This window comes from Episyrphus balteatus, chromosome 4 (genome assembly GCF_945859705.1).
Source record: "Episyrphus balteatus chromosome 4, idEpiBalt1.1, whole genome shotgun sequence".
Taxonomy (NCBI): Eukaryota; Metazoa; Arthropoda; class Insecta; order Diptera; family Syrphidae; genus Episyrphus; species Episyrphus balteatus.
The window spans coordinates 68,330,414-68,350,150 of NC_079137.1; the positions used below are offsets into that span (position 1 = coordinate 68,330,414).

The 19,737-nt window shown below is 28.7% G+C and overlaps 1 protein-coding gene across 5 annotated transcripts in view; it reads right to left on the reverse strand.

The window, feature by feature from the left end:
- Nucleotides 1-16: 16 nt before the first annotated feature.
- The window catches only part of LOC129917997 (glycoprotein 3-alpha-L-fucosyltransferase A), a 29,365-nt gene continuing 9,644 nt past the window's right edge, over nucleotides 17-19,737 (reverse strand). For 3 of the 5 annotated variants that reach the window (XM_055998281.1, XM_055998279.1, XM_055998280.1), the window contains exons 2-6: nucleotides 7,457-7,585; nucleotides 6,892-7,379; nucleotides 6,600-6,825; nucleotides 2,064-2,247; nucleotides 17-1,989 (exon numbers count right to left, since the gene is read on the reverse strand). In XM_055998281.1, coding sequence (XP_055854256.1) covers nucleotides 1,474-1,989; nucleotides 2,064-2,247; nucleotides 6,600-6,825; nucleotides 6,892-7,379; nucleotides 7,457-7,542 — 1,500 coding nt within the window. In that variant the 5' untranslated portion in view covers nucleotides 7,543-7,585 and the 3' untranslated portion in view covers nucleotides 17-1,473. Of the gene's footprint in view, nucleotides 1,990-2,063; nucleotides 2,248-6,599; nucleotides 6,826-6,891; nucleotides 7,380-7,456; nucleotides 7,586-8,635; nucleotides 8,760-19,737 lie in introns of those variants that run through there. The other 2 variants (XM_055998282.1, XM_055998283.1) reach the window with 2 other exon arrangements.

Here is a 19,737-nt window from a genome sequence, read left to right on the forward strand (position 1 = left end):
TTTGACAAAATTGTAGGTAAACTTTGTAAACGGAGTTACTGAATACCACCGCAATGACCTCACAAAGAATCATTGGCCATCATTCGTAAACGAACGACTGAGAAGAAATGACATTGAGACTTCTAAAGGCTTTGCGAATTCCTTAGAAGAGGAAAAAAATCAAGTCGGTATAGGTTGGATTTTATCCCAGAACCTCCAACTTGTCGGTCATATAGTTGATGTTCGACAGTGTTGACATGACTAAATATTAAAATAAGTTGAGGCAAGTTTTACAGTAAGTGGCAAGTGGTTAAATTTCCGAATAAGTTGTACTTGACACTGGAAATTTAAGTGTTGCATTTTAAGTAAAAATAAGTACATACGATTTCAGTAGCAGTTAGTGAATATTTCTTCTTAACCGAAGTTAAGTACTTGCACTTATTTATCCTTCCTACGCTGAAGGAAGACGAGTGATTTCAACAGAAATACATTTCTGAAACGACCACTCCATAAAGAAACAAGGCCTAGTTGCAAAATACTCTCAACCATTCTTCTGTGCATATTATCTATTTGCAGGAATAAAAGGGACCTACATTTTTTTTTACTGAGATGCACTTTTTCATCACAATTTTACTCTGTCAATTCTTCGCAAGAGGTAGAACCCCTGAACAAAAAATGTTTAGGTGGTAGATGCTGATGGGATTCAAACCCAAAACCTCGTTCGTTTTTCAAATTATCTCCATAAACGATTTCTGTATCATTTCTTCATTTTATATATTTTTGTGGTTATACTTTTTTCCGCCGCCGTTTAGGTATACAGAGTAAAAATTAACTTTTTAACTAGAATGTCAACAATAATGAAGGATTAACTGATGATCTTAGCACCATCTTGTTCTCAATTTGTTGAACAGTTTTGTTTGTAATGGTTACTAAGTTTATTTCTGTGAGTGAGAAGCATGAAGTATTGCGTGTACATGTACCTAGTACATACTTTTTTTTATGTATTGAAAAATATGCAATGTCTGGTCTTTATGGAAAGTTTCGGAGTCCACAGTTCATTTTAGGAATGTTAAGATACTGAACACACGCTTTTGAATTTTGATTACCCTTCGCGCAATTCAGCTTAACCAAAACCCAAATTTAGTTCTCACAAATTTCACTAAGAAAATTCACTAACCAGTTATTTTGGCAACGATTTTTATCTCACTCATATAACCAATTGGATAAAGTTTCTTTTAACTTACTACAGTCTCACCCTTGGGCCAAATTTCAAATTTTATTTAAAAACAAATAAGGCTTAAATCATCTTTTTTTCTTTTTCTTTGTTCTCTTTAAACAAAAAAATCAGTACGACCAACTTAATGAAAACAAAAAACAAATTTATATTTATTTTAAGCCTATTGCAATGCAATAATCTGAATACCTATTTATATAATAATTAATAATAAATATACCTACACATAAATAACCATCCCCTCCCTCCGCCCCCCCTTCTTAATCATCTGTGATTATGTCTTTGCGCGCTTTGAAATTCCGCCACGAACCATTTGTACATACTCCAGCACCTCGCCACCAATCATTTATATCCGTATACCATCTAGGTTTCTTTAAACCCTCTTCGTCATGCAATGTTGCACACACTCTACACCAGAAGTATGTATTTATAAACTCACCTGTACCCTTCCATTTGAAGTATGAATTGTACAATTCATCGTCCTTATCCAAGATGTTCAAATACTCGGCTAACTCTTTGGGTGAGGCAAATTCATCCACATGAATGTAAGATCGATGAGGCGACGACACTTCGTAATCCTCCGGACGGGCACCCATAACAATGGGTAATATATTCCGATTGAGTGCGTTCACAAAGAATTTCTCGGTAATATAATCCTTACAATTGGAATTCTCAAAGGCGAGGTAGAATTTGTAATCATGGTCAAGGATGTCGAAGCATCGGTCAGCCGTACTACGTGAGCACTTGAATGAGCCACAAGCTCCATAGATGTCAACCTATATAAGTTAAATAATAAGTTTTATTTTTAGTTTTTTAAGGTATTTTGGATTTTATATAAAATTGTATTTACATCGATATATTTTTGTAATTCATGAGCAAATTGTAATCGGCCATTTCTTGCACCACAATTCGACACAAACCATGCAACTTTTTTGGTTTTGTTTAGTGCATAATTTCGATCCTGTTCAATTTGTCGAATATTACTGTTATAGTATTGCCATTTTTCATATGGTGCAACAATGTCACTGTCTCTCCTAAAAAATTTTAAGAAAAAAAAACATACGAATTACAAGGATGGAGATTAAACATAAAATATGAAAAAAAAAATTACGTATACACCACAGTGTACAATGTACACTGTACATGCAGATTTTTATTTTTTCTACTTCTTAACCTTGTCTGTTGTGTGTCATGTTTAAAAAGGCTAAGAGTTAATTAAAAATCTGAGGCATGACTATTTCTTTGCAGCAAATTACACTTATAACATAAAATGAATTATCATTTTTGAGAAAGAAAGTGGAATGCATTTTTAAAATTTTTTTGAAAATTAACGAAATTTCCTTTTGTGAATTAACCTAAATACGTCTGTTAGTTGATAAAAGCACAGAGAAGATAACGGGGCAACAAAAATGAAATGTATCTAAATCAAAATCTTATCACTATTAGGTATATCAATTCATATAGAAAAGAAATAGATTCCATTCAATATACGAATACACTTTATGTACATATTTGTATAAAAGGAGGTCTTTATAATTTGTTTTCTTTTATATTTAATGGTTCTTCCCATTAAACTCTCAAATAAAATCTTGAAATCTATGAATAAGAATTATAAAATGGATATTTGAAAAAAAAAATTCTTTTTTCTGTTTTTTTTTGAGTAAAAAATTAAAAAAGAAATCAATAAATCCTTTCAAGCTTTAATGAAATGGACCGATAGATAGATAAAGCTGATACTTATCATGATTTATTTTAATAGTTCGCATGAGTTTTAAGGAGCTTGAAGGGTTCCTTGTATACAAAAATGAATTAACTGCATTTGTTTATTGAATGTTCTCTATATCTTTTCTTTAGTTCTATTCACTGTAGTATATAAATAAGTAAAAGTAATACGATATCTTTCTAAGAAACACTTGTCCAATATGCTTTGTAAGGCAACCCACATTTTTTTAATCTTCATAATAGATTTGTTTTTCAAATTGAAGTATTGTGATCGTGTTTCGCATAAAAACAAATTTCAATATGCCATTCTTTATACATATTATGTACTTCTTTGATATTTGATGAATACTTCCCATTTTAACAGTTATAATTTTTTATACCAAACACAACAAATATGTTAGTACACTTGCAAGGACAAAGATGGAATCATTACAAAATAAATTGCACGTACTTGCTCTTATGCTTAAAGTAACTATAATGTTAAAGCTTTTTATTCAAGAAATTTAAAATTTGATATTTTGAAGAAATTTTATAAGTAGTATAAAAAAATTAAATCTGTTTTTATAATTAATTAAACTCCGTTTTAAATTATCTTAAAACAAAAAACAAATATGCCATTTTATTTCTTGTATAAAAAGGTATTTTTAGAAAAAAATTTTCGAAAATTGTAGGAGCCGTTTTTTAAAAAAATAATTTTGTATGTATAAAAATTTTTTAACATTTTTCAAAAAAAAGTTGGTATCCCATTTTGAAGAAATAATTAATTTACACATAAAAACTAAATTTCAAAATTTTTCATTGATCCGTTTTCAAAAAATTGATTTTTCAAAAACAAATTTTGAAATATTTTTTAAAAATCCAAAAATGCGTTTTTTGAAAATTTTCTAAATTTTTAATATTATCTTTACTTGCACACGTTTGTATAAAAATTTTCATTTAAATCGGGTTAATGTTGTACGAGATATTCAGAAATGAAAAAACCCGTTCTATGACAGGTACCGTTAATAACGGTACAAAAATATTTTTTTTATTTAAAAAGTTGGCTCTTATGTGTAGTACTACACACAAAAATTTTAATCAAAATCGTTAGAGCCGTTTTTGAAAAAAATTAACTTTTCTATTTCCGTTATATGGCAGGTACCGTTAGTTTTGGTCATAAAAAAAAAATTTCAATTTCCCCTCTAGGGAATCACCAAAAACTGCTAACTACCAAGTTTGAAGAAAATCACTTCACTCGTTTAGGCTGCAGCTCCAGATAGAGACAGACACACAGACAGACAGACAGACAGACAGACAGACAGAATTGTCGGACCCACTTTTTTGGCATTCTCCATCATCGTAATGTCATGTAAAATTGTTATCTCGAGTTCGATTTTTTTTACGAATCCTAAACTTGCCCTATAGTACCTATATCGCAAGTAAAAATTAACTATATTTTGTGCTATCCATCGTTATTACAAACATGCGAAATTTTACTAATCAAAAGGGACACAAATAGTAGCGTCTTATATTGGCATGTTCACTGGTTTGCTGCTAGAACTGAAAATGGGTACCACGCCCATAGAAGCAATGGAGGCGATTTGAGACCACGGATATGCCCAGAAATTGTCTGCCTGGCGTAATCGTATTCGTAGAGTATATACGGACGACCTAGCAAGCAGTTTGCTCAACGCTGGTTTGCAGAAACTCCTAAAAAGTTTAATCCATAGTATTTCCTAACTTTGCCAAATTTTCTTTTCGCACTTTTCCATTTTGGATATTTTCTAAAATCTATTTATTACTTTGCCGAATTTAATTTTTCTAACTGTTAATTGCTAAAAACAATTTTTTGCCAAATGAATATTACTTTTATTTATGTTATATAATATTTTGTAAACGTATAAAAAATAAAACAACTTTAAGCAAATTGATCCCAATGCCAGATAAAATACCGAATTGAAAACAAAGAACGATAAGTATATTATTTTGTAAACATTGTAAAAAAAATACTTCTTAAACAAGAAATTACGGAGCAAATTTTTGCAGCATACACAATTGCGAAATAATTTTGAAAAATTGAAAAATATTAGAAACATTTCGACAGATTTCTGTTCCCAAAAAAATGTAGAGTTTCAAGAGCAATTTTTTTTTTCGTATATCGAGTTATATTTGAAGCCATCTTGTACATAGAGATTTTTTAAGCAACAAAAAATAAATTGCACGACTGGGGTCGCACGTACTTGCTCTTATGCTTAAAGTAACTATAATGTTAAAGCTTTTCATTCAAGAAATTTAAAATTTGATATTTTGAAGAAATTTCATAAGTAGTATAAAAAAATTAAATCTGTTTTTATAATTAATTAAACTCAGTTTTAAATTATCTTAAAAAAAATAAAAAATATGCCATTTTATTTCTTGTATAAAAAGGTGTTTTTAGAAAAAAATTTTCGAAAATTGTAGGAGCCGTTTTTTAAAAAAATTATTTTTTATATATAAAAATTTTTTAACATTTTTCAAAAAAAAAGTTGGTATGCCATTTTGAAGAAATAATTAATTTACACATAAAAACTAAATTTCAAAATTTTTCATTGATTCGTTTTCAAAAAATTGATTTTTCAAAAAAAAATTTTGAAATATTTTTAAAAAAACCAAAAATGCGTTTTTTGAAAATTTTCTAAAATTTTAATATTATCTTTACTTACACACTTTTGTATAAAAATTTTCATTTAAATCGGGTTAATATTGTACGAGATATTCAGAAACGAAAAAAACCGTTCTATGACAGGTACCGTTAATAACGGTACAAAAAATATTTTTTTTATTTAAAAAGTTGGCTATTATGTGTAGTACTACACACAAAAATTTTAATCAAAATCGTTAGAGCCGTTTTTGAAAAAAATTAACTTTTCTATTTCCGTTATATGGCAGGTACCGTTAGTTTTGGTCATAAAAAAAAATTTCAATTTCCTGCTAACCACCAAGTTTGAAGAAAATCACTTCACTCGTTTAGGCTGCAGCTCCAGATAGAGACAGACAGACAGACAGACAGACAGACAGAATTGCCGGACCCACTTTTTTGGCATTCTCCATCATCGTAATGTCATGTAAAATTGTTATCTCGAGTTCGATTTTTTTTACGAATCCTAAACTTGCCCTATAGTACCTATATCGCAAGTAAAAAAACATGTTATCTTGTTATATCTAATAAAACTGATAAAGAAATAATACTTAGGGCCATTTTTTTAATATAAAAATTCTCAAGTTATGTTCAACTCCGAGTGAAAAAAATGGCCCTTAGTCTCTAGTTTTTTCCTTTTTTTTTGAAAATTGTTTTAATGTTTTCAGATAAAAAAAATGTTATAAAACACAAAATTGCTGTATGTAAATCGATTCTAATTTATTGTTATTAATATTCTTATCAAATGTCTTTCTAAGGATGACCCTCTTAGCTTTCTTAGGATAGAGCTCAAAATCATTAAGGAAACTTCCTAAATAAGTAAACGGTTTATTAGCTGGTAAAAAATGAACTTAGCAGTTTTCAGATTGAGAAATTTGAAAAGAACGATTTTCCTAGCATATAACAACGATTTTGTGAAGGTAATCATTAAATTATGTTTTTTGAATCCCTGAATATGAATAACACAAACACGCCCCCAAAATATGAAATAAATTTTTTTAAACTCACCTATAGGTTGACGTCCAATTAACAGCGTCAGGAACTTTGACATTTTGCGTATGATATGGACACTCTAAATAATACAACATATGAACTTGTTTCGGTGGTCTTCGAACACCTGTTGGAATGTAATGATCCTTATACAGCACCAAATCTGCTGTATTAGCCTTATCTCTATTCGCTGTTATTTCACACGTATCAACTGGGCATTTATTTTTAAAAAATACATCTCTCCCTATAAACAATTGGTGTTTTTGAAATAATCATCAAATATCATTTTTGAAATACAATTTCTTCTTACCATTTTTAATATTCCATGGTCCCAGACCATTATACAATAATATCTGTTTCATTTGTCCACTTTCCTGAATTTGTTCATAATTCGGTGGAACAAACATCAATTGATTCATTATTCGATCACTGTGCTTATCGGCATGTGGCAATAATCGCGGAATTTTGTTCTTTCCTTTCGTCCTCTGCCATGGCATTGGATATCTATCGCCGTTCTTAAAGAACCATGCCTTCGAAGTTCGATCACCACTTGACTTTTGCAGCTGATCACTTTGTTGTTCACTTTCATAGTTGTTGTTGTTGTTATTTGTCTGTTGTTGGCTATTGGCAAAAGATGATGGCACAGTTTCGGTAGCTTCGTATATTGAATTTTCCAAATCGTCTGCATTTTGATGATGATGATGATTATGAACACTTTCTTCTACTTCGGTTGTATCAAGTTGGAATATTTGTGCTGCTCCTGATGATGTTGATTTTGGCTTCCAAACTTCACGATCTCTGATAGATTTATTTAAAAAAATAATACAAGATTGTAAAAACAAGACAGATAAAAAGATAGATAAATAGATACTTACTTAAAACTGAATCCAAAAATCAATAGCAATGCAAAAAACGATGTTAGGAAAAAGTACTTCTTCAGCGAGATCTTTAGACGTCGCATATTTAAATTCTACTACTAGCAATGATAGTTGTGGAGCATTTCACTAAAAATCAAACAATAAGATACAACATCTAAATGAAATATGAGTTTAGATATTTTTTTCATTTAAAAAAGATACAACAAATGAAAAGATTCACTCTCACAAAAAAAAGATTATGTATATATCAACACTCAGTGTTATCTGCGGTCCTATTGTGTGGCGTTGGTTAAAGTATTTTTTGGCTTTAACAAACAGATGGTACTTGTATCTATGGATTTTATTCATTTTTTTATTATTTCATTATCTAAAAATTTTGTTGATTTTTTTTTGTCTGCTTTTTTTAACATTAAAATTCCTAATGTACTTCATTTCTATTAACCAAAAAAAAATGAATTCAATTATTTAAATAGGTTGGATTGGAGGGGCGTCAATTCAAAAAAAAAAAAAAAAAAAACAAAAAAAATAAAATAAACAAACAAAAAATATCGGAACGGAACACAATGCGTGAATGGCCGAGAACTAAATAACTAATAGATCCCTCAAGTCAATTATCTGAGAGTGAAATGTGTCAACAAATTATATGTATATTTTTTTTGTGGATTTAATTGTTGAAAAGAGCTAATTTATTCAGTCGTTTTTTTTAGCAGATTTCATTTAAATGATCTTGAATCGAAACATCTTGTTCTATCAATCAATGGGTCTTTTTACCAAAATAGCTTGAATTTTTAGTTTGCTATTTATTTAGTGATTTTTTTTGTATTTAAATTAAATATAATTACCTACTAATCAATAAATAAAACAAGAGGTGTTGGCATATGGGTATTTTATCAAATAATACACCCTAGTTCAATTAAATAGTGATATAGTTTTTTTTATTAATTTATTTTTACTATTAATTATTATTTACTGAATCTTTATTTTACTCATTGATTTTGAAATTAAATTTAATAATAATTTAGTAATTGAAAGTTTTTTGTTTAAACAAAATTGACATAATGCAGTATCTATTTCTTTGGTTTGGACTTTTCAAAACGTTGAAATGAAGCAAAATTAATAATTCAAATAATATCGTAACTTTCAACCTTTTTTCAAAAAATTAACTTATATTTTTACCTATATATTTATAATTTAACAAAAGTTATTTTCATTTTTATAATCTTAATAACTGTGATCAATAAATTTGTTTTAATTATACCTAAACTTCAAAATTTAACTCTTCCCATCAAAAATTTAAAATTTCAACTGACTAAATAATAATCATCTTTAACCCATTTCCTGAAATAATTTTACTTGCATAGTTATTTAAATAAAAGATAAAAACAGATTTCGAGAAGATTTTAGGAAAAAAAAATTATATCAAACATTATAAATAACCCTGACTTTATATAGATAACAATTTTGTCAAACAAAAAAGTTGCACACTTGTCTGTTTTTTTAATTAGCACAAGTTATTAATGTACATAACAACTACCTTTGAGTTTATTACTCTCATCAGATAAAGCTGAAAATGTAAATATTGCTTCAAAAAATTTCTATTTCAACTTCAAGGCTTAACAAAATAAAAGACATTGTGAATGATAATGCTACAGATCAGATTAAAAATTTTGAATTTTGTTTTAAAGAAGACAAAAATTGATAAAGTTTTAAAAATTTGGGGTAAATTATTTATGGTTGATTCAATAAATATAAATTAAATAACTTTAATACCCTTTGACGATTTTTTTTTCAGTTCATTTTGAAAATGTTGGTTTAGTTAAAAAAGGTTCTGCATTACTTTTCACCAATGATAATGAGATCTTAGACACTCTTTTAAAGTCAAAGACTACAAAGAAGCTTATTAACATAATTTATCGTTAAATCAAACATCCAATAATTTTTAGCTGAATTAGCATTAGAGGTCTTTGAACTAACTTTTAGTACATATTAAAACATTAATAAACAACTTTTGTGTACCAAAAAAACATAATTTACATTTAGCCCGAAAATATTCATTTAAATTAAAGACAAAATGTGAGTGTTTCGGCTCCCGGGTAATTTGTAGCTGCATAACCAAAACAGACATTACAATTTTCGAATGGGACATTTAAAAAAAATTCATTTCAATCAGAGGCGGATTTAAAGAGAGGGGAAAGGGTTTCAAGTTAACTTTTGCTGGGAAAAAATGACAGAAATTTAAAAAAAAAATTAAAACTTAACAGTTGACCTTTTTTGTCTAATCTCTTGAAAAAGTATTCAAAATTTGGTGCAAGCTTTAAATAAAAAATGTTAATGAAGTATTTTTTTATTTTCTTGTTAAAATTTTTTATCAACATTTTTGAAAAAAAAAAATTCTTCAAAAAGTCCTAATTTGAATTTATTAACAAAATGCAACAGCGGCAAAAAAAATTCTTCAAAAAGTCTTAATTTTAATTTATTAACAAAATGCAACAGCGGCAATACATTATATGCAATCCATAGAATTAAACGTATTTTTAACTACCGACGACGCGAAGCACATTGGGGCAGAAAGACCCAAAAGCTAAATTGCAAATATTACTTGACTCTTTAATATTTTCTAATAAAGTAATAATATCCATCCTTGAAAATATATAATTTATTTTTTATTTATTCACTACATATTTTTGTTTACTAAAAGTCAGCTGCAGCAGAAGTAAAATTGTCGATTTTTAATGGTGGTTTGTGAGCAAATTTTAAAATAAAAATTAAGAAAAGGACTCTTTTCAGCTGATTCAACAATCAGGTAAAGGTATAAGAGAGAAAGGATTTAAGGTAAAACCGATGAAAAATTAGTGTATTATTAAGTCTCTAGCCTTAAAATAATCTTTCAATCCGAAAAATATTGAAATTTGTATTATTTCCCAAATAATAAGAGTTTAAGCGGGCGTGGGAAATTATAGCTTATGTTATGACCTAGTAAGGGTCTAAGAAGCATACATGCAAAATTTCAGGTTTCTAGCTCCAATGGCTGATTTGATATCACATTTTAAGGCATCCTGCCCCACTGTGCCTGATTCTGAAATAATGAAATTTTTGATCTCAAGTACTAATTGTAGATCAAATATATTACAAACGAAATACATAAAAATGAGAGTTCTTAATTAAGATGTGAAATTCTTTTGTAATTTTATAAAACAAGTAAGGGACAAAAAAAAAATCAAAAATACCATTTCTGATTTATCAAAGTTCTTATTCACTGTTAGTGAGCAAATTTGCGTGGTACAATTTTTTTTTTTAAGGTAACATTGTCATCTCAGACAATTGATTTAGGTTAGCTCAAACATATTTGTTGCTGTCATAATTGTTGTTGTGGCAGTATAACTCAGAAGGCTTCTGCTTGGATCCATAAGAATTCGATATCACCAAAGAAGGTTTATAAAATAAAATATCACACATATCTCAAGTTCACACAATTTAACAACCAAAAAATATTAACTATACCGGTTGAAATATATATTTTTTTGTTTTACTCGCTACCTACTTTATATAAAGATCGAATACTAACTACTGACATATATTTTTTGCATTAACTTTCTACTGCTAAAATGACAGGATTAATTTGTTAAAATAAAATCAAAAAACAGCAACAAAACTATACATCATATAATAATAATAATTATTATTTGTTCAAGTGCTATCATTTTGTATACCGAAAACACACATGTGTGATTAAAAACGTTTTAATTTTGCACTCTTGCAAAATACTCTATATCACGAATAATGTTTTATCTGATTTGTTTAAAATGTTTTAATTTGTTTTCTGAGAATAATATTTATAACCGCTCTAAGATTATTATTACAAATTTTTTTATTTCTTACAAAATAAAAGGTAAAATTGGAATTTTGTATCTTTCTGTGTTAAGAAGTTTTACAAAAGTATATGATTAATTGGAGTGTCATTCAACGACCTTTTTAAAATTAATGGGCTTACAAAATACAGTCAACTACTTTTTACCTTTTTTTAAGTTAAAAATTAAAAGAGCAAATTTTATGTCTACCTCAGGACATAAACAAGTTGTTTTAAGAAATGTGCTTCCAGAAAAAAAAAACTACTATGAATAAATTTTTAAATCCATGTTTCCAACTCTACAATATAGATACCTACTTCAAAATAAAAAGTGAAATCCTTAAGAAATGCCATCTTTTTTGTAAAGGAAAAGGAGATTCTATTTTTATTATTCATAGGTTTTACGAGAAAAAATCACATCTTGACACGATTATACCTACCAGAGTATACCTACACCTTTAAAAAAAAAGAAGAAACCACCTCAAGCCAAACAACAAAACAATAGACCTCACTTGACTTAACGTCCTTTCAAAAATTGCTTGCTACCCATTGTCCATTGAGAGCTGTGTGATCCATCGTAAAAACTTGTCGTCGTCAACATCATCGTCATCCTGAAGGTATACTATAACACATTTTTTTTTTGTATACCTCCCAACTATAATCTGTAATGCAATCGTTGTTCAACGTGAACGAATAGTTTGCATAAAAATATCAACCATCTTGTCCTTAAATGAGGTTAGTCGTGCACTATTTTTATATTTATTTCTGAGGATTTACAAAATAAAAAAAAAACTTGCTATCGTACACAGTAAATAAAGCTATTTTGTTGATTAACCTCCTCTTTTTTTTTGCTTCCCATTCAACACTCCTTGTCTACACTCTCAGAGTTTTTTTTTTTCCTTAATGCACTTTACGATTTTATTTACCCACAAAAGGATCCTCTCCTATAACACTTTTCATTTTTATACCATCACAGCTCTACACTTTACACAACACAGCACAGCACGCTAACTTGTCTACTTAGCCAGCTAGGTCTTAAACGGAAGCTATATTTATTCCTTTCAATCTTTATCTGTATGCTTTTGCTACTTTACTTGTGATATAGGCGCATTATAAGGGTAAGTTGTGGATTTATACAAATTTTTATTACATATGTACTTTAAATTCAGTATCAGTATATCATAAGGATGTTGTTCAATTGGTCATAATTTCATGAATGATTTGTATCTTTGCAGAGTTTATGTATAAATGCTCAAAAATTCATTTTTTATACCCACTTCGAAATAGGGAAAAAGTGAAGGAGGTGATAATCTATCAAACTGAAAAAAAAAACAAATGATCATAGTGATATATCTCAACATAGACAAATGGTTTTAAGATTTTTGTTTAATGCTGAATCAAATAAAATGAAAAAAAACAGCACGTTACGACAACTCTAAAAAAAAGACATTATAAGGTATTGATGAATGAATTTTTAGCGCAAAACGTAAAATATTTGCGTAAACACTTGGTATAAAGGGTTTTCATGACAATCAAGAATAAAAAAGATGTCATACAAATATATTGCCTAGAAAAGGTTTTTTTAAGGGTAATGTAGAACTAGTACGAAAACACCCAGCCAAAAAGTTAAGTTTTATTAGTTTTATGTATACCTACATGTTAACACTACAAACTATTTAGTTACACTATTTGTTGAGCAAAATGTCTAAATAAGAAAAAGTTAAATAAAATATTACGCATACGCCCCAGTGACTGTTTAAGTTTTTACTTTAAAATTGATGCAACATTTTTTGCAGTAAAAAATGAAATCAATAATGCTTGCCATATGTAAAAACCATAACTAGAAATAAAATGTGTATTTCATTAAAACTTATACATATGTATAATATACATTGTATATACATAAGTTCGATCAGCTTCGATTTTCAGGATTTTGACATTGAGATGATTGCGAATGCCAAAAAATAAGTCATTATCATAATTAAAGGCCATCGCCATATGGCTTAAATGAAATAAAGTTGTTTTTCTCAAAAACGGCTCTGAAGATTTTGATTAAAGCAAATACGTTTACTTTTGCACATTAGATCCATTGGAAGACAAAAAATCGAAAAACTTTTAAAAGAAACTTGCCATATAATAACCCCCTTTTTTAATTTCTGACTTAAACAAACTTAACTGATTTTCAAATTTTTTCTGCGAAAGCGTTTTAATAATCTCAATTTAAAACTATACCTAAAAAAAATTGAAAAATCAATTTTCCAAAACGATTTAATGATTTTTCTTAATACTTTGTTTAAATAAGCGGGTTTAGAAAATCGTTCATGGGATACCAATTTTTTTTTTCGTTATTTAAAACATTTTTGAACATTTTTACACACAAAACAACTTTTAATATTTATTTCACATTTCCTTTAAAATTGATTATAAAATTAAATTGAAATTATTCATTTATTCTATATAAAAAGCTTAAACATTATAAGCTGCTCGAACTATAAGAGCAACTGCGTGCGATCCAGTTGTGCATTTTATTTTTAGTTTTCACTTTACTCTCTAGAGTCGAGAATATGGTTCAGAGCCATTTCAATAAAAAATTTTAATATAAACTTCAGCCTTGTTGTAATTTTTTGTTCTTAACTTCTTCAAATTTGTTATTAAGTTTTTTTGGTTATGAGTTTTTTTTTTTAATATTTCCACTGCCTAATTTGGAAATAAATTGAGCAACGCGCTTGAGCATAGTTTTGAAACCCACTTTTGTTACATTCTGTACTATATCGTAAAACTAAGTTTTACCTACTGCTATTTTAAGTTTTTCCTAATTTGTATCGTAAGTTTACTATATTACGGTGACCATCCGTCCCGGTTTACCCAGGACTGTCCCGTATTTCTACAGCTTGTCCCGGGTTTTTATTTAAGCAACCCGGGATGTATAAGTGTCCCGTATTTTGTAATTTGTCCCGGGATTGTCCCGTATTTGCACATTCTCTGATTTTTTTATTCAATATTTTAAATACTTTGTACGGAAAACAAGAAAACAGTGGTTTGAAATTAAAATTATTCTAATTTGTCGGATAAAGCACTAAGCCTACCCTGCTGAAGCAAAACGAAAATTTTTCTAGGTCTCCAAAGTCAAAACCCTCCTGCAAGAAAAATTGCCTGGACAAATAAATGGAGGTGACAAACGATTGAAAACTCTCCATATATTCTAGCACAGATAAGAATTTCGTTGCCTAAGCTGGTGTATTGAGGAACGAAAAAAAAATTTTGTTTATGATTTCGTCGTGCTGGTTTTGTATTAAAATTTTCGTTTCGCCTCTAGACTAGGCTATAGTTTTTTTAAATGTTCGTCAATTATTTTGTTCCAGCCAGCTTCTATTTGTGTGGTTGCTACACCAGGAAAAATATATTCGAATAAAGAACAACATTATGGAAGATTAAATAACCCAGAGTTTCCCAAAGTTTCAAGACTTTCAAGGATATGCTAAAAGTTGTGTTAAAGATCATACAATTTCAAAATCATTTAAAATAAAATTAAATTGTTAAAAAGCAGCTCTCCCGTACTTTGATTAAAAAAATATTTTTTTAGAAGTTATTAACAGACATTATTATCACTCTGTCGGCACACGGGTGCGAATTTGGCACAACAAAAATAAAAAGTGGGCACAATGAAAAAGTATAAACCAAAATCGCAAAAAAGAGGTGTGCCTACAGAGGGTTATAAAACCATTTTCTTGATTTCTGATTTCGTAAATGACTTAAATGATTTCAACAAAAACGCTCCCAAAAAAATCGTTCTTGATACATATCAAAATAAGTAAAAATTATGAAAACTCATTTAAGAAATTTTTTTTGAAAAATCAATATTTTCAAAACGATCCAATGAATTTTGTATCCGTCCCGGGTTTGGCTTCCAGAAATATGGTCACCGTAACTATATAGGAACGCGACAACAGAGTTTACAGATAATCTCTATTACTTTTGGTTTTAAGGCTTATGTATATTGAAGACGATGTTGGTTGTATCCGTTCTTTAGAAAGTGTTGAAACAATAGGCATTTTGTCTTTAAATATATGTATAGCAATAAAGAACTAAGACGTTCATGGGTTTTTATTGCAGAAATAATTCAATGGTTTATAAAAGAAGATAAAACCACATATTACTATTAAATGAGAGGGTGAAAATTGAAGATAAGGGTGTAACAGTTCCCTTTTTTTGGTTTATTTAAATATTTGAATATTTTTCGTAAGAAAACAAAATTACGATGTATTGCGTTTTCAACTTCTTGGAGAGAATCAAATATCCTCTCGGAATAATGTTTTTTTTAATATCTTTAAATTGGGTCAACAAATTGGGATACGATTTGACATTACAGAACAAAAACAAATATCTTTATTTTTTAATTTTAATTTAGAATTTCTGTTTACAAAACCGAAATAACAATTTGGTGTATTTTCTTAAAAAAAAAAGCACTAAAAAAGTGTCATAATTTGTCGCCTTATCAAATCAAGAAGCGGACATGGTCTAGTACCTACTGACATTTTAAGTTTAATCAAAATGATCAACTGAATACGTTCAAGGATAGTGAATGGACAACAATGGTGAAATGGGTCGGTTGGTCTAATCAAGAAGAGAATTAAAATGTACAAAACAGTAAAAAAAAAAAATGTTACGCATACGCCACAGTGACCTCCATTAAGTTTAATTTTGAAAATTAAACAAAAATTTTTTAATTTTACAATCGATAGATCCTTAACTTTGTAAACCGAAAAATAACATCTAAGATTCGACTGATGGTCAAAGATGGTCAACACTTCGGTCACAAAAGAAAGAACTTCAGAATACAGTTTTAATTCTGTAAAAGCTTAAACCAGAAATAAATCTCTTAAATAAACTTCAGATATTATTAAAGATCTCCTTTGAGGGTTCAACATTCTAAAGAATTGACTTTTATTTAGTTTATGATAATATTAGCCCAAAAAAAGCAAGAACAAAATACTCCGTTTGTCTCCTTTAATTATTATTATTTTAAGCCACCACTTGAGCAAAAAGATAGAGAGAGTGACTATCGCTTCTTTTCATGACATGCATGTCATGTCATTTATCATTACAGGACGAAAAAAAAAGCAAAGAATGATTCAAGAAATATATACGAGTATATGGCGAACGGGCAAACATAATAAAGCTAGCTACACCTGAAGCAATATAAGAAAGAACAAAAAAACCCAAGAAGAGTCCCTACTTTCGAGTCATTCACCTTAAATTCCATCAGTTCAACATGGTTTAAGTTGTTATGGACGAAGAAGGCGGTGCGGTGTGTGGTTTGTATGGTTTAAAGGGTGCAGCAGGCAGAAAGAATTCTACGTACAAAAATTGCCGCAAAACTCTCTTATACTGCACAGAGAGATAGTGTAAACATTTGTCCAGAAGCAAAGTGGGCGTGCAGCAATGGCATAAAACAAAAAAATACAAAAAAAACAGGCGAAATAAATAGAGCAGTGATGGAAAGCTGTGAATTATTAATGAAAACAACGTTATGCTTAACGGTAAGTCTCATGAATATCAAAGGATTTATTTTTTTTTTTTCTTCTATGTATCTAGGTAAAGAAGCACTAAACCTACAACCACATAAAAATACACAATCAACTAGAAAATGAAATGTAGTATAGAGAGGTATAAGGTAAAAGGGTGGGTGGTGATGGTGAAGTGAAGACGAAAGCGAACTACCTACTATGCTACAAGTTATTGCTCTTTTGCTTATATTTTTACTTGCGATATAGGTACTATAGGGCAAGTTTAGGATTCGTAAAAAAAATCGAACTCGAGATAACAATTTTACATGACATTACGATGATGGAGAATGCCAAAAAAGTGGGTCCGGCAATTCTGTCTGTCTGTCTGTCTGTCTGTCTGTCTGTCTGTCTGTCCGTCTGTCTCTATCTGGAGCTGCAGCCTAAACGAGTGAAGTGATTTTCTTCAAACTTGGTAGTTAGCAGTTTTTGGTGATTCCCTAGAGGGGAAATTGAAATTTTTTTTTTATGACCAAAACTAACGGTACCTGCCATATAACGGAAATAGAAAAGTTAATTTTTTTCAAAAACGGCTCTAACGATTTTGATTAAAATTTTTGTGTGTAATACTACACATAAGGGCCAACTTTTTAAATAAAAAAAATATTTTTTGTACCGTTATTAACGGTACCTGTCATAGAACGGTTTTTTTCGTTTCTGAATATCTCGTACAAAATTAACCCGATTTAAATGAAAATTTTTATACAAAAGTGTGTAAGTAAAGATAATATTAAAATTTTAGAAAATTTTCAAAAAACGCATTTTTGGTTTTTTAAAAAATATTTCAAAATTTTTTTTTGAAAAATCAATTTTTTGAAAACGGATCAATGAAAAATTTTGAAATTTAGTTTTTATATGTAAATTAATTATTTCTTCAAAATGGCATACCAACTTTTTTTTTGAAAAATGTTAAAAAAATTTTATATATAAAAAATTATTTTTTTAAAAAACGGCTCCTACAATTTTCAAAATTTTTTTTCTAAAAATACCTTTTTATACGAGAAATAAAATGGCATATTTGTTTTTTTTTTTAAGATATTTTAAAACGGAGTTTTATTAATTATAAAAACAGATTTAATTTTTTTATACTACTTATGAAATTTCTTCAAAATATCGAATTTTAAATTTCTTGAATAAAAAGCTTTAACATTATAGTTACTTTAAGCATAAGAGCAAGTACGTGCGACCCCAGTCGTGCAATTTATTTTTTCTGTTTTTGTTGTTGTTTTTATTTATTTCTTTTTTTTTTGTATTTGTGTTTTGAAATTTAAATACGATTTAACGCTAGATAAGGTGGAAGATTTAGGACGAATTTCTTGTTTGAGTTAATTAATTTTTAATCAGGAGAGAGGAGCATCATGTTTGTTTATAAGATATTAATCATCGACATGGTACATATACCTTCCTATACTCGTACACATAAGGGCTACTAACTTTTCACATTTTTTTAATATTCTTATATCCTTATTGACACACATGGATAGCAGAAGTTGTCATAGGTATATGCTAGAAAAGTTCGACTAATATTTATTCTAGTTTGTTTCCAAACCATAAGTTGGTAACCTAGTTTTTGTGGAAAAATTATTATTCAAGTGAAAAAGGATAAAGGAAAAATTATTCAGAGGAATGTTGTTTATAGTGTTTAGTTTAGTTTTCTGGAAACTTTTTGCAGTCTACTTACTTAACTTGGGTTGATTTCGATATCATTTTGTAGGAGAAATAAAATGCTCGATTGTGTCTTACAAGTAAATTTTTTCTTATGTTTCAAATTGATTAGAATTTTGAGAAATTAAGGAATGAGTCAACATGAAAGCAGTATGACTTACAAAAAAAAACATGTGTGCAATTCACACGTGGTTGAAGTGAAACCTTAAAAATCATTTTTCTTGCAAAACAAAAAAAAAAACGAAAAAAATATAACTTTTTTTATTCCATCACTTTTTTTTATATGGCAACCTACAATACATTTTATACCACCTGAAAAGCTTATTGTTTCAACTCAAAATATTTATATCGACTATGTCTATACAACATGTACAAAAAGAGCTAGAATATTTTTAACCCAATTAGTTTTCATAAAAAAAAGCAAAACAATCAACCTCTTTTCTCTTTTAACGCCATTAAATCCATTTTTCAAATGACAACCTATAATAAATTTTATATCATTATTATTTCACCTTTTATATCAATCATATTTCTACCATGCCTACAAAAAAAGTAAGAATTTTTTAAAGCCAACCATGTCGAAATTTCAAACTGGGATTACGGTACTTCCTACGCTGGTGGCTGGTCATCGGCAAAAGATCTCCACAGGTGTTTTGAGGTATTTTTCAAGTTTTTTCAATTAAAGATTATATATTTTGTAGAGCACGTACCATTATGTGTATTAAATAAATTTGTTATGTGCACTAGATCAAAAGATATAACGTGTTTAGAAAAAGAACATCTTTTCACCGTTATCTCAGAATTTTGAATATTAAATTAATTTAAATTTTGCACAATTATAATTTATTTAATTACCTATTTACTGTAGAAATTTCATTCATCTATCTATTAAAACAAAAAAGTTATGATCAATTGATTCTTCCTGTCGCTTTTTCGTTTCTTCTTGTTTCAAATCACAACGATACTAAAGAAGTTTTCACTTCAAAAAGATGCCCTTAATTATTTTGTCTTAAAATACAATTTATAAGAACTTTGTAAGAATGGAAGGGAACTACATTTTACCGCCGAGTCTGAACGGCTAAGCAGAGTTGGACTTTTTCATGAAAATGGTACTCTTAGAGGATTTGTCAATTTCTCGGAAGAGACAATACCCCTGAAAATAATCTTTTTATTTTTAGGTGGAGCAGGCTAGGAAAAGAACT